Source organism: Pteropus vampyrus, unplaced genomic scaffold (assembly GCF_000151845.1).
Source record: "Pteropus vampyrus isolate Shadow unplaced genomic scaffold, Pvam_2.0 Scaffold375, whole genome shotgun sequence".
Classification (NCBI taxonomy): domain Eukaryota; kingdom Metazoa; phylum Chordata; class Mammalia; order Chiroptera; family Pteropodidae; genus Pteropus; species Pteropus vampyrus.
In genome coordinates this window covers 59,901-75,074 of record NW_011889156.1, presented here as the reverse complement: position 1 = coordinate 75,074, position 15,174 = coordinate 59,901, and the positions used below count along the sequence as shown (strand labels likewise).

Genomic DNA, 15,174 nt, shown 5'->3' with positions numbered 1-15,174 from the left:
TGTTCGCAACTATCAGACAGCGGAAAAGTAGAAACCCGAGTGTCCAGAAAATGATGAACGGATGAACAAAACGTGGTACATATGTACGATGGAGTGTTATTCTATTCGGCGACGAAAGAGGAGCAAAGTCCTGATACGTGGCATGATACAGATGAACCCTGAAATCGTTATGCTAAGCAAAGAGCCAGGCACAGAAGGCCACACACCATTCCATGATTCCACTCATATGAGATGCCCAGAACAGGCAACTCCATGGCAACAGAAGGTGGGTGCGCGGTTGCCTAGGGATGAGAGTGCTGGGGAACCGGAAGGGAGGTGGGAAGGGGGTAATGGGTAATGGGTTTCTTTTCGGGGCGATGAAAATATTCCGGAATTTGAGAGTGGTGATAGCTGGATATCAACGGTAAAAACCTTGAGATTATACAAAAGACTGCTGAATGATACGATTCAAAAGAGTTAATTTTAAACTTTTTAAAATTGCATTCATAACTATTTGTAGGATACCACCTGATTTTTTTTTCACAGGTAATCTTTACCAGATCGCTTAAACGCTGAAGTAAAATCAGATCTAGGTTTGATTCACAGGCCAGTCTGCTAAAAATCCACCCTCAAATACATAAAATGTACATCAAAACAAATATATGTATAAGCCTTAGCCTTGCAAAGTATATGCAACTATGCTACCAACAGCAAAACTTAACAGTGTATGTTGAGCAAATAAGTGTACTGAGTTTTTCATCCAAGATGAAAATAAGTCTTAGCACACTGATCAAGTCTGCTAAATTCCAGAGGAAAGAAAACAAATATTTATTAACGCATATGTGCCAAGCAAAGATTTACTTTCCACAATCGTATTTTGTTATATAAATATAAACCTCCGGTTTTAAATATTTCTTTTATTCTCTTACACTAAACTACATTTAGTATAAAACTGCTTACCAAGTCACATAAGATAAGGCATAAACTATTCAAATCATTCCGATAACTCAACTCGCGTGATTCGTACACGCTGTGGGGCCTTGTTTGATCTGTCTCTCTGCAGCTGAGTAACGCCCAGTCCGAGCGAGCGTGACTTGCTCCTGGGAACATCATTAAACCCTCCCCGTGACTTCCTGCATGAAAATGAGTCACTTGGTGACCGGAGAGCCGGCCTCCAGCCCCCTCATCCTCTCGCCTCTAACTCTCACGGGGAGACAGGGAGGAAAAGGAGAGAGGAGGTGGTTGATGGCACTTGTGGCATTGTGTCCTACCCTTCGGTCATTTAATAAGACCCAGGGCAGATCCCCTCCCTGCAGACCTTCCGAGGTGCAGGGACAGCCACCCACACCCTCCGCCAGGGCGTCCTGAACCCACCGCAAAGCCTATTACTGCCACTTGAGAGGGCTGCGTGCACAACACCTGGCATTTTCACTTACTGTCCTATTAAGCCCTTAAAATTAGGACAGACTGTCGAGGAACCAGGACCCTCTGACCCGGGGCGCACGTCCGAACAGGAAGAACCCTACTTCCCCGTTCCCTACTTGGCTCATCCTTGCCAACGGCAGCCCTTAGCTCGAGAGAAACTTTCTGAAACAGGATTTCAGAAAAGCACCGGGAGTGTTCAAAGGTGAAGAGAGGAACTGGATGCAAAGACCTCCTCGTGCTTGGCCAGTCCAGGTCACGTGAGCCAGACATCCATCGAAGAAGAATGTGTACCAGCTGAGTTTTCGTAACCCAGAAGAATGCCTAGAGAAAGGTTTTCTCGTAGTCACAGAAGTTTGTAATATGATACATATACTTATGAAACTGTGATTAAGAGTCACAAAAATTGTTTACTCAATTAACTCACGTTAAAATGCAAATTTAAACCACATCTACTTCACTTACATTTAGGTGAAATTAAGGCTGTATGAGTGTCTTTCACCAGACACGGAATCTGAGGTCTCCACGGGAAGCCTCTGGCTTTGGAGCGAACGATCAGAGAACAAAGCACTGAATACAGCTGAGAGGAAGCGCCCGGCAGGAAGTGCGCGCGCACAGGGTTCAAGTCCAAGGCCATCGCTGGGCTCCTTCACTAAATGAGCTCGTGGGACTAGATGTCCTCGAACCACTCCTCCAGTTGTAACATCATTGTCAAATTAAACAAAGGCATGCTTTCAAACACGTTAAAATATTTTCAGAAAAAAATTAAATCAATTAACCCAAAAGACATAAAATTACCATGCTGGGTAGAGGAAGAGTAACTATTTACCAAACGCATTTCACAGTCCTTGGCACAGAAACAGACCGTGTCTCCCATCCTCCCTTGAAGGTACGTATGGCCACGTGACTGGTCAGTGACGCGTGGGCAGAAGTGCCCTAGGCCCCTTCGAGGGCTGGCCCCACCCACGCTCCCTCTTCCACCTGCAAACCACGTCCCGAGGGAGCAGATCCCCGGGATCCTGGGTCCCCAAATGACGAAGTGGGCCGAGCACACTCACGGCACCCCGCAGAGCCTGGACTCAAGCGAGAAGGAGACAATTCCCATTTGGGGACGCCACCAAGACGTCGCGTTTATACATCTGTTTCGGTCCTTAGCTTTGCCACACTAGCCTCTGTGGCACGCTCGGTCTCACTCATAAACAGATACGTTCAACGTGAAGCTACACCCTTCTCTTCGCCAAACTCTTCCATCGCTGCAGAGGCTCACGGATCTCGCCGCCTCGGCTCTGCTGTGTGTGCGCCGGACCTAAGTCAAATTCCTCTGTACGGATATAACGAGCTTTAGAACTTCCCCAGATAGTCACCTGATCCCATTTCTGCGATCAGTCTGAGCAACAGCCCCTGGAAACATGCCCCTGGAAACATGCCTTCCTTAGGAGGGAACAAAAAAACAGTCAAAAAATCTGCAACCTACAACCGAGATTATTCCACCGAGCAAAGCCATCATTTAGAATCAAAGGACAGATAAAGAGCTTCCCGGACAGGAAAAAACTAAAGGAGGTCCTCACCACCAGGCCGGTATTACAGGAAAGTTTGGAGGGACTTCTCTAAGAAGAGAAAAAATGTGAATATTATTCATATTCAAAACTCTGAATAATAAAATGGCAATAACTTCACAAAAAGCAACAATTACTTCAAATGTAAATGGGTTAAATGCTCCAATCAAAAGATAGGCGGCTGAGTGGATAAGAAAACGAGACCCTTCCATGCGCTGCCGACGAGAGACTCGCTTCAGATCGAAAGACACACACGCTGAGTGTGAAGGGATGGGAAAGGTATTTCGTGAAAATGGAAACGAAAAAAAAAAATCTCATACCAGATAAAACAGATTTTAAAACGAAGGCTCTAACAAGAGACGAAGGAGGACCCAGCAGCCCCACTTCCGGGTGTTCACCCAAAGAAACCCAAACACGACTTCGAAGGGACCTGTGATCCGCATGTTCACTGCAGCTTTGTTTACAGTAGCCAGGATCTGGAGGCCACCTGGGTGTCCACTGGTGGATGATGGATGAAGAAGAGCTGGTGCGTGTATACGGTGGAATATTCCTCAGCCATAAAAAGGGATAAAATCTTACCATCTGCAACAGCACGGATGGACCTAGAGGGGACTGTGCCAAGTGCAGTGAGACAGAGAAAGACAAATGCCGTATGATTCCATTTACATGTGAAATCTAAAGAACAAATTAAGCACGCAAACGAAACAAACTCGTGGAGACGGAGAACAGGTTGAGGGGTTCCGGGTGGGAGCGGGGTTGCGGGACGGGTGAACAGGGGAAGGGATTAAGAAGCACAAACTGGTAGTTACGAAACAGTCACGGGGACGGACGGTACAGCACGGGGAACACAGCCGATAATACTGTAATAACAAGGAACGGTGCCAGGTAGGTACTAGACTTATTAGGGCGATCACGTCATAAGTTACGTAAATATCTAATCACTGCATTGGTACGCCTGAAAGTAATATAAATACCGAATGCCAACTATAATTGAAAAAAATATTTAACATCTAGAAAGAATGTGCAAGAGCAAATCATCGGATAAAGAAAAGCCCTTCTAAGTTTTGTCTTCATTCTGTCGACACTTTTCGATCATCTATTAAGTGTCTGGGATACAAGAGTGAACAAGGGCAACAAAACTTTCTGTAGGGATTCGCCGTTTACACTGTCGTGGGGAGAGAGACAATGAAGAAACAGAACATGCCCGGAGATGTCACAGTACGTCAAAGGGTGTTAAGTGCTATGGAAAAAGGCAACGTAAGAGCTACGTGGTCTGGGTTGGCAAGGAAAAGCTTATTATTTGGGAGACGGGGAGCTGAAGCGAGAAGCGGCCCTTACTGGGGCTCAGGCTCTAAAATCAGTCAGGCGAAGTAAATCCACACGGCGAGAGAGCCACGGTGCCGCTTACTAGCTGTGACCTCGGGCAAGCTGCTTGCCGTCCACGAGCCTCGAACTGCCGCCACTTATGGAGCGGTAAAAATAATATCTACACCTTAGGGATACATCGTAGGGATGGCTTGAAAAAAATCCGAACTGGCCCCAAACGACCACTTAACCCACCCTTCACGTGCTTGGGTAAGCGAATTAAAATACTCCTTAGGGTCTGAACTCAGAGTTGTGCACCCAAATGTCTCAACATTAAATGACGATTTTTATCATTCTCACGGTGATATAAATAAACCAAATTTTTTTTTTCTTTGAGATGGAGGACATCTTCCCCCAACTGTTAATTTTTTCAACGAGAGAAAAAAACCAAAAAACATGAGAAGGCACAAAAACTTCGAGCAACTAATGATCCGTTCGCCTGTCTAACCATCATCCCTTGGGACAATCTGCAATCTGCTCTGATGAGAAACGTGTAGAAAACAGACCATGCTCCGTGTTGCTGTTCAGTTATTAGTAGGGCACGGGGCGTCGGAGCTCACTCAAGTGCCCCCCAGGGAGACGCCCTGCGTGCCGGCAGCCCTACTCCTAATGAGAAAAGCACAGAGCTCCTTTAGTTCAATGCCAGAACTGTTTTATCTTCAAGTCAAGAGAACAACTATTTGGAGTAACACCAAAACAAGCATTTAACAATTGCAAGCAGCAAGCTATTCATGAGCATCATGTCGCTGGCGTTACTCTAATTATAAATAACCTCACTTTCTCAAATAAAATGTCAGCAAAATTTTAACTCCCAGATACTTCTGCTTTACTCCTTAACTTTAAGAAAAAACCTCTTTATCATTTCAATTTAAAGAACTGTGTTTGAAGACTTCTTACGGAAAAGTGAGATATAGGGAACCCTTAAATTTTTAATCCACGAGAAAGGAACTTTCAAAGAAAAATTACAAATGATCAACAAAGGCCTAAAACAGAACACGGTGGTGACAACAATCCTCCACGACAGCGTGAAGCGGGGTGTCTGAAGGCTGCACCCCTGCACAGCCGCCCTCCCTGCAGCTCCTCCTCCGCATCGTGGGGACCCTGGTGACTCGATGGAAGGTCCCTTCCACCTTTTCCCACATTTCTTTTGTTCTGAAGCGAAGCGCAACTTCCTGGGTTTCTCCCCGCGTCACTATCTGGACGGTCCCCGCCCTTGTGTAGTCTTGCCCTAGTCTTCGCTCAGTGAAGGATGGACAATCGATTTCTAGGCCAAATAAAGCAAAGCTGGGATGTCCCACCAGATAGATACCTGGGAACTAAGTTGTCAGAATTTGCAGAGCTTAACTCTGCAGTCCGTGGAATTGAGGAGTTTAATCTAAATACAACTTCCTATCATGAAGCACCAACACTGTGAGAACACACAAGTTTTTGTAAAAATGCATAAGTTTTAAGCAGGGCCTGAAGTCACAAGTGAAGACTACTGCTGTCAGCTTTTACTGTATTACACTCGCGTGACAGATTCACTGCAGGACGTGACAGGAAAACTCGATCAACATCCTGGAAGTTATTCTAGCTCTGGCCTTCGGTCACCCCGGTTGACATGCAGAAGCTGCAGACGGGTTCCCATGGACTGACACAGCAAGACACTTATAGACCGTGTGACTTCTGCAGATCGAGGGCTTTCTAGAAACAGACCCGGCTTGCTCCCCGCGCCCAGCACCCTCCAGCCCTTGAGGTGACCCGCGGCTGCCTGCCTTACACAGCGGGCACTACTCTCTGCCTGCCCGGACTTCTTCCCGCTGCGGTGACAGCTGTCATACGGCCTGAGGGGAGGGAAGGGCGCAGCGGCCATTCCCTGGGGCTCCCCGCGCCGGTGGTCACGAACATCACCTCCCCTGCCGACCAGCAGAGATAAGAGCACCCGAGAGATTCCTCGCCAGGGATTCTGACCAGGAGCATCATTAACAAGGATGGTGTCACCGTTCTCACTCAACATGGCACGCGTGTCCCCCACAGGACTGCCAAGAAGAGGGTTAGGTGCCGTGGCCTCCGGATGCAAAGACCTGCTCTGGGAAAAGGAGCTAAGAACGCATCAGACAATAGTGACCTTCCTTGTTTACAAAGATTCTAAATTACAAACGGTAGAGTGTATAAATCTCAAACGTGTAACTCAGTGAATTTTTACATACAGGTAAATCTATGTAACCCCACCCAGATCAAAGCATAAAGCATTTCTACCGCTCCAGAAGGTTCCCTCAAGCCTCTGGTCGGTTACCTCTGCCCCGACCCCCACCCCAGGAACCCGCATTCCTGCCTTTCATCTCCCTGCATTAATTTCGCCTCTCTCTGAACCTTGCGTGAATGGAATCGTACGGCAGACGCTCTCTGGCATCTGTCTGCGCAGCACAATGTGAGACTCATGTTCGCCGTGCCTACGCTTGTCACAGTTTACTGCTATGTGGCGCTTCTCGCCTGCACAGCGAGGCCGCGACCCACTCGTCCTCCTGCTGATGGACACCGGGACACTTTCCAGTTTCAGCATGTCAGGACTACAGCTGTCACGAGCTTTCCCGCACGTGCCTTTCGGTGACATGAGCCTCCCGTCTCGGGTACACACCCGAAGTGACCACACGGCAGGCGCGTTTTTCAGCTAGATGCAGCCAAGGTTTTAAAGTGGTCTCGTCGGCCATCACTGTTCAGTCACGCTGCCGAGTGACTGGTGTCTCGTTGCGGTTTTAGTTTGCATCACTCAAGTGCGTAATGACGCTGAGTACCTTCCCATATGCTTATTAGCCGCCTAACATTTGCCTTTTTGAAGCTTCTGAGTTTCTTATACGTTTTTACGTGTCGGGCTTCTCTACCAGTTGGAGGAATTCACGTATTCTGTGTACAAGTCCTTCGTCTGATTTACTGCAATGTCTTCTCTCAGACTTCACTTGCCTTTTTTTTCTTATTGCTGTCTTTTAATGAACAGAATTTCTAAATTTTAATGAAATGCAACTGATTTATTTTTCCTTTAGCAGGTAACGCTTATTTGCATCATTTTCGAAAAAAATCTTTCCTGCCATGAGGTCACGAAGATGTTCTCCTATTTTCTTCCAGAGGCTTCCCCCGGCTTTCACGTCACCCCTCTTCCCCGAAACATCCGGTTCCCTCTCCCAACCCTGCCACATCTGCCACGTTCAAATCTGTGCCGCCTGACAACACGAACTGAATTCATTAAATTTTTTTACTGCGTGTGTTATTACTTAAAAAAACAACAACAAATCTCTGTTAGTAAAGTCTAAATTACGACGACGGGACTGCATCTCCTTTGGGAATTAGCTATGACTCCGCACAGAACCGTCTGAGTTACCACTTCAGTTTCTAACACACCCCGGCTTTACCTGACGTGTACAGGTACTTTCTCTTACTGACAGTAAAAGACAGTGAAGTGGCTGCCAGAGGCAGGAGGGGGAGGTGAGCGCAACGGGCGAAGGGAGTCAAAAGGTACGAACTTCCAGTTACCAAGCCAGAGCGGTGGCTACAGTTAACACTGCACCTGCAGCACGGTGGCTACTGTTAACACTGCACCGTATACTTGCAAGCTGCTAAGAGAGGTGATCTTAAAAGCTCATCGCGAGGAAAAAAAAAAATTCTGCAAATGTGCATGGCGGTGGGTGGTAACTAGACTTACTATGGTCATGTCACAACATGCACACGTATCAAACCACTGCGCTGTGTACCTGAAAATAACAATGCTGTAGACCAATTACGCCTCAATAAAAACATACATGCAAAACTACTGAACGATGAAAGACTTTTAAACATATGACAGCTCAACATTTCTGAAAACCAAGTCCTGAAATTATAAATGATCAGACTAAAACCGGACGTACGCTGAACGAACGCGAAACGAAGTCATTTCCCACCGACCTGAGCTCAGCAGAATCAGCGTTTGACAGAAAGAAACAAAGAACCTTCGTTTACTCCTGTGAGTACCAATCGTCCTTTGACTACGTGTCTGCAAACTTCAGGACCCATCTGAACTCTGCGGCATCTCCCGTCGGTGAACTCACGTCGAGAAAAAGATGACGGGAAACGAATCAAGCACTAGCAGAGCTGACCTTCAAACGTCCGTGAGGATTTTTTCAATTCACACAGTTCTGCAAATGTATTTTCTCAAAAGCATTCTCTTCCCTCCAGCTTACTTTATTTTATTTTAAGAACACCGCGTGTAGCAAACCTAACATACGAAATACATGTTCGACGACTGTTTACCTTACCAGTAAGGCTTCCGTCAACAGCAGGCATTTAGTAGTGAAGTTTTGAGAATCAAAAGTTTCACGCAGGTTTTTGACTGCACCGGGGGCGTGGGTGGGGTCAGCACCCAAACCTCTGGGTTGTTCAAGGATTAACAGTAATTTGAAAATGGTGACGATCCCCGAGATCCAGTACTCCCCGGAACTTTTTAAATATAAAATCCAGTGCTACCCTAAAATTCCCAGTAGGGAGTCACCCTGTGAGAGGCCTGGGTCCACCTGGCTAGGAGATGCCTTCTCTGTCATGCTCCTACTAAATCTGAAACTTAGAGCCACCAGTGAGATACACTTGCGGTGGGAAATGAGATGTGCCCGTCTGAATTCACTCTACGCACTCAAGAATAAATCCATCCTGTTAAGTCTGTTTTCTCAATCACTTTATTAAAATCTAGCAATGGCTATTACCACACAGTTAGAAAGATAAAGCCAATTATGTTTTTCGGTCACCTTTACGTTACCGTTCAGCCGTCCCAATTGTTTAAAGCCAACGATATCTCACCACACATCAATTAAAATTCATGCGACTCGCACATCACGTAACAAGCCATTTACAGGACACGTCCGCACCGAAGGGAACCCGGACCCACCTGTGGTCACGGCTCTGTGAAACTGATGCGTGTCTTCCCCTGAGAGCTCCTGTGCCACCTGCAGGATCTTCTGTCTGACACTGTCCAACTTGTTTTCGGATTCAGTCAGGATTTCTTCCATGTCAGGAGCACTGTGATCAAGACACAGAGAACTTTCAGCACCTCGGCCAGCTGCTTGAGAGCGAAAAGCTGAACCGATCCAGTCATCGACTAACGCACAGCACTAAACAGTGTACGCGAAAACGCCTAACTCAAAACTACAACTGAGCTCATTAAAAGTATGCAAAACGTGAAAAATGCTATAACATTATTAAGTGAAAAAAGCATACAAAGTTGTATGTTATGATAACTACAAGAAAAATTATGTTCATAAAAATATGACATCTAGACATGTCTGCTTTTAGTCAACATTTGAGTAACTTGGACTGAATTTATCCTCCCACCATAAACGACTGAAAAGGAAAAAATACATACAGAACAATGGTTTTCAGACACTGGACAACAAGCAGCACGGGAAGGTCCCTGAGGGGGGTGAATAAAGGGACATGTGCCCTGTAACTGTCCCATCGTACAGCTTGGAGAGTTTCCAAGTGACAGCGCAGGAGTGAGACACCTACGTGGAGCTGAGGAACTTCTCTGAGAAAGTCTTTCAAACAGAATGAAAAAAAAAAAAATCAAAATTCATGGAACGCAGCTACAGCGCAGACACCAGAAGGAAAATTCACGGCACTAAATGCCGGCACTAAAAAAAAAATCACCTGTTTCTTCTCTGATCTCAGTTTCCACCTTAAAAGAGGAGCAAATGAATCCAAAGGGAAAAAACAGAAATCAGTGAGTGTAACAGAAAAGAAAAAAATAGACAATGTCTGTGAAGCCAACATTTGGTCCTTTAAGATCAATAAAACCGACAGCCAGACAGATCAGGAAAAAGAGAGGACACAAATTACCAACATCAGGAATGAGAGAGGGAACATCATACAGACCCTAGGGAAATGAAAGGATAGTAAAGAAATACTATGAGGAAATATAAAAATTCCCCGAAAAGACACAAACTACTAAAACTCGCTGATGAAGGAAAACATATCTACTGATACCTATCAAAGAAAATGAGTCTGCAGATAAAATGTGAAATCTGCTAACTGCAGTTATCTTCATGTATTCTGGCTGGCTAATTTCTTTCATAAAGTATTTTTACTTTCCTGCAGCTTAGTAGTTTTTAAAAGTTTACCATTTTCTGTCGACTAATCAAAAAATGACCACACGCAATGGTCACCAGCATGACGAGGCCGCGTAAACGTGGGGCTGCTCGCTGCTCGCAGCTGCTGAGGGCCCATGACTGATTCCCTTCGTTCGGTAACCTCACTGTTCTGTCGTTTGTTATTTTTCTAAAGATCATTATTTTCTAAGATTACTATAATGAGCGTTTATTATTTTGCGGTGAGCAAACATATACACGATGACTTTCCGCAATAACATGGCTTTTTCTAAAGCATTAAGTTCTCCTGTCACAGTTCTATTTAAACTGCTGAATGCTGATGACAATTGTTTTAGAATTGCAATTTGTACTGAAAAAAATGTTCATAATTAAAAGTGTTGCTTCTTTCCATAATACAGTCCCAGTGTGTACAAGTTATCTGAGAACTCGTTCAAAAAAACAAGCGAAAACTAATTTGAGTCAGGTAAGATAAAGTTAACAATGCCACATTCCAATGAAGCCATGGCAAATTTGCTCCCACTTAATGGACTAAAAATTAAAAATATTAGAGACTTACCTTAAAAGTTATGTTATTAAACAGAATGCTTCAATGGTATTTTTAATAATACAAAGATGATAAATTATATTTGGTCTTCCTTAAATATTTCATAGATACACAGTATAAAGCCAATCACCGCTATCCTCCTAGAGGCACTCGGAATTTGAAATGAGAAACTCTCTCTAGGAATGGCAGTGAGGGCGCTTTCCACCCCCACGTGGAACAGAGAAGCAGAGAAAGCCGGTCAATGAAATACACGGAGCAAGGGAAGATGCAAGATGGAGACACTCAGTTGCATCCAGAAGACATTCCTGAATCTTTGCAATTCACGGCCCTCCTCTGCTCGGGCTAGTTTAAGCTAGTTTCTTTCACTTGCGACCAACAAATCTATAAAACATAGACGGCCTACCTAGAAAAATAAGTCCTTGAGAAAGAAATTTTGAAGAATGTCATAGAGCTGAAGGAAAAGGCGTTTTCAAAGAATTACGTAGTCGACAGTATTATATGCTGCAAAAATGTAAACCAGGACAACAGCACCTGAGTGTGCACCACATTCAGCAACGCGAAGGTAACGAAGGCAATTTCAACAGTCGTGAGAAGACAGACTGAGATGAGTTGGAAAATGAGTGGGAAGGCAAATTAAACGGATTTCGACATTTATCTCATACTAAAATTTCCACATATGTCATCCAAGTAAAGCTTTAATAAACCAAAAAAATTTAATATTTTCACAAACGGCTACATCGATGATCTTAAGAGAACACAAACTCTCTAGCTGCTTTGGAAATAAGAATTTTTCCCTATTTTTATTAAAATGTTTATTCTTAAAATCTGCCTGCTGCTAACATCCTCTGATCCCAATGTTCACGATAAGTCACAGAATATTTTAATACATACTCTAATAACATAGATACATAGAGTAATGCTTTATATATGTGTTTAACACAATACGTATCAAACCAACAAATTTTGAAGATGTTTACTCACCTCGTAATCCTATGGAGGAGAAAAATTGTCCTTTTACTCTCTACGGTTATATCCCGACTAAGTTTTACAAGTCTCTCATATTTGTCATGTCTTGCATCGAGTTCCTGCTGAAATGCTAAGAAGACAGTATTATGACCGTAAGTATGCATGTTCCATAATTAAAGCCCATCAAATAACATCACTGCTATATGTAATAGAGCAACTTCTGTTAACGCTATAGAAAATAAAGACAAAATCATCTTATTTATTTCTAAGTAACCAAAACATTCTTTCTTTAAACAGAGGTATTCGCCTTAACCGAGCTTTACGGCTCAGAGTCTCGTGATATACGTATTGTAAAAAAAAAAAACCAAAAACAAAAACAAGTCTATTATACACAAGATCACAAAACTATCATACCTGACTACTTTAAAAATAACTTCCAACTACCTCCCTAAGAAACAAAGTTTTTTTTTCATTACCTTACTACATACTATATAACCCTAAGAAACCAGAATTTAGGTTTGTAACTTTTAATAACACCAACTGTCTGCATTTTCAAGCCCTAGTCTTGAAATACCCACAAACCACTAAACACTTCATTATCACTCTATTTTGGCATTGTCATTCCAAAAACCAAGCAGGATGCTTATTCCCTAAGATGCGCCCAGGTGCGTTTTGCATAAATTAAAAAAAAAAAATCAAAAACTTGAATAAACTATTAACCAAATTAATAGCTGACAAGGACCTAAATACGCCTGGTATTTTATTATGGAGATAATAATTAGGCTAAGATTGTGCCTAGTATTTCAAGATAATCAAATGTATTCTTTATTATGAATACGTAATGACCACCGTGAAGCGGATACCATGAATACAGTTAAATAAGGCAGTACCCGTCCTCGAGGAGCTTAGTAAAGTAGCAGACAGACATATAAATGTGATCATTCTACAAATATACGTAAAAGGTTCAGGAAAGTAGGAACTACATTCTTCTTGGTCACTAACACGGGCTAGAATATAGTAGATGTTCAATAAATACTGCTTGACTGAAAAGATGGATAATGAATGACTGCTATGTTTGTCATCAAGTTTGCTGGAGGGAAATATCAGAAAGGCTTCACAGAAAAGAAGCTACTTGAGCTAGGTCTTGAATGAAACCATAGCACACCAGACGGACGAGGGGAGCACCAAGTTAGAAGCAATTCCAAGCTTAAAAACTACGTGTGAAACACTAGGCAGAAACATAAAACAGCAAAATATGCTTGGAAACGAGCAGCTCCGTACAGCGTGTCGGAGCACAAGGGTGGAGAACGCTTGGTCTGCTGCGGTTTTTCCACTGAGTACGGAGCTGTATCGATACGCTGTCTCCTCAATCACAACTGTCGCATCTCTGATGATCACTGTAGATGCTACAGTGGTTTTAAAAACGTCCACAAATCACTCCTTGCTTTGAAAGGTGGTGCCTAATTCTCTTTTCCTTAAATATAAGGGAGAATTTAAACTGCCTCAATTTTAACAAATAAAACGTAGCAAAAGTAACAGTGTATGATGTCGGAGATTAGGACACAGGAGATCGTGGCTTCCTCCTTGCTCTGTCTGGGGAAAGCCAGACGCCATGAGGACAGTCGAGTAACACTATGGATGAGTCCGTGTGAAGAACTGACAGCTGGTTGTTGGGAGAAGCCCTAACTTGTCAACAGTTAGAATAGCTAAGCCCCTGTCAGGTTCCTGAACCACAGAAAATATAAGGTATAGGACGGTGGAGAGGACGAGAGGAAGAATTTTGTTTCGTGTTCTGTTTTGAAATGAGGAACCACCTGACCCAGTTACTAGACTGAGGAAAGGGACACTGTGAATCCATATACACCTATACACGTATATATGATTTACTAACGGGAGTTCCCACTGCGCAAAGTGCCAATCGTAACAAAAACACAGTCCGTCTTCAAGTCTAGCTGAAGAAACAAACCCAATATGCGTTTAAAAAATTAATGTAAAACGTACGTAGCTATACGTGCACCTGATAGTCACGTGCCACATAATGGTGTTTTGGTCAACGATGAACCTCATATACAACGACAGTCACATAAGGTCACGGGACTGAAAAACTCCTCCCACCTGGGGACGTCACAACCTTCCTAACGTGGTGGCACAACGCATCATTCCCGTGTTTGCGGTGACGTTGGCGTGAAGCTACCTGCTGCCAGTCGCACAAAAGCACAGTGCATACCGTGACAGTGGCATGCCAGACCACCTAGGTGCGTACCCTCTAAGATGTCCGCACAGCGAAAGCGCCTGGCGTTGCATTTCTCCCAGTCACGAAGCAGTGTACACACACCTGATATATTTACATATCAAGGACACCATGATTTTCAGTTATATGGCACGTCTCGTGTTCATTAACCGATGTTTGCCCGTTAAACTGTAAGAGGGTAAAAGATCAAGACGTTTGCAATCCTGACTGTCATGGCCGACCTAGCACCATCCAAAAGCTCCAGGAAGAGTAAAACGTGGACACGTGCACATCTTAAATTCTAAGGTGCTGTTTTCTCGTGCACGATGGCTAAACAATCGTCACCGCCTTTTGTTCTCTTCGCCAACTTACGTTACAGAGAACTTACATTTGAAGGCCAACATCACGGGTGAAGAGGAATTAACATCCTTCCCTTCTCTCCTCTGGTTATGTGGGAAATTGTCATGCTTCCTTTTCCTGAACCCTCCTGAACCTTACGTAGAGATGGAGAAAAAAGTTGGATAGGGCTCTTCCATCACCAAGAGGTGACAAAACACAATGCAGGCAGGCAAACCCCTTCCTTCCTTTACACCCACAGGTCCTGGCCTTAGAGGCTTCCTCGGCCGACCGACACAGAAGCGGCCCTGCCTGGCCCCCAAACCGTAAGCTCACTCGGCCAGGCCTCCTCCAACGGGTTCCTGGACCTGGCACGAGGCGGAGCAGTCACCTTTGTTAAGATTTACAAAAACAGCTCGAGGGTTTGAGAAGGTGAGAGGTGTAAGGAGGGCCGGCGTGGCCGGGACAGCCCCCGGGACGCCCCCCTCCCCGAGCCAGCAAGGGGAGGGCATCCCTCGGCGGAAGGGGAATTCCGACAAATAAGGCTGGAGATCCTCCCCCTTTCAGTAAATAAGGCCCAGCGCGGTCGAGGACGCCACCTTCTTTGTTGCTCATGTCGTCAGGGCAGACGATGCGAGGAGCGGAGACCGAGGGCCGCTTCGGGACAGGGGG

General features: G+C 44.5%; 1 protein-coding gene across 1 annotated transcript in view; it reads right to left on the bottom strand.

Moving 5' to 3' along the window:
* TSNAX (translin associated factor X) overlaps positions 1–15,168 on the bottom strand; it is a 26,307-nt gene extending 11,139 nt beyond the window's left edge. Inside the window, exons 1-4 of the mRNA XM_011379763.2 lie at positions 15,102–15,168; positions 14,555–14,659; positions 11,952–12,066; positions 9,211–9,341 (exon numbers count right to left, since the gene is read on the bottom strand). Coding sequence (XP_011378065.1) covers positions 9,211–9,341; positions 11,952–12,066; positions 14,555–14,659; positions 15,102–15,117 — 367 coding nt within the window. The 5' untranslated portion in view covers positions 15,118–15,168. The remainder of the gene's footprint in view (positions 1–9,210; positions 9,342–11,951; positions 12,067–14,554; positions 14,660–15,101) is intronic.
* Between the last annotated feature and the right edge of the window lie 6 nt (positions 15,169–15,174).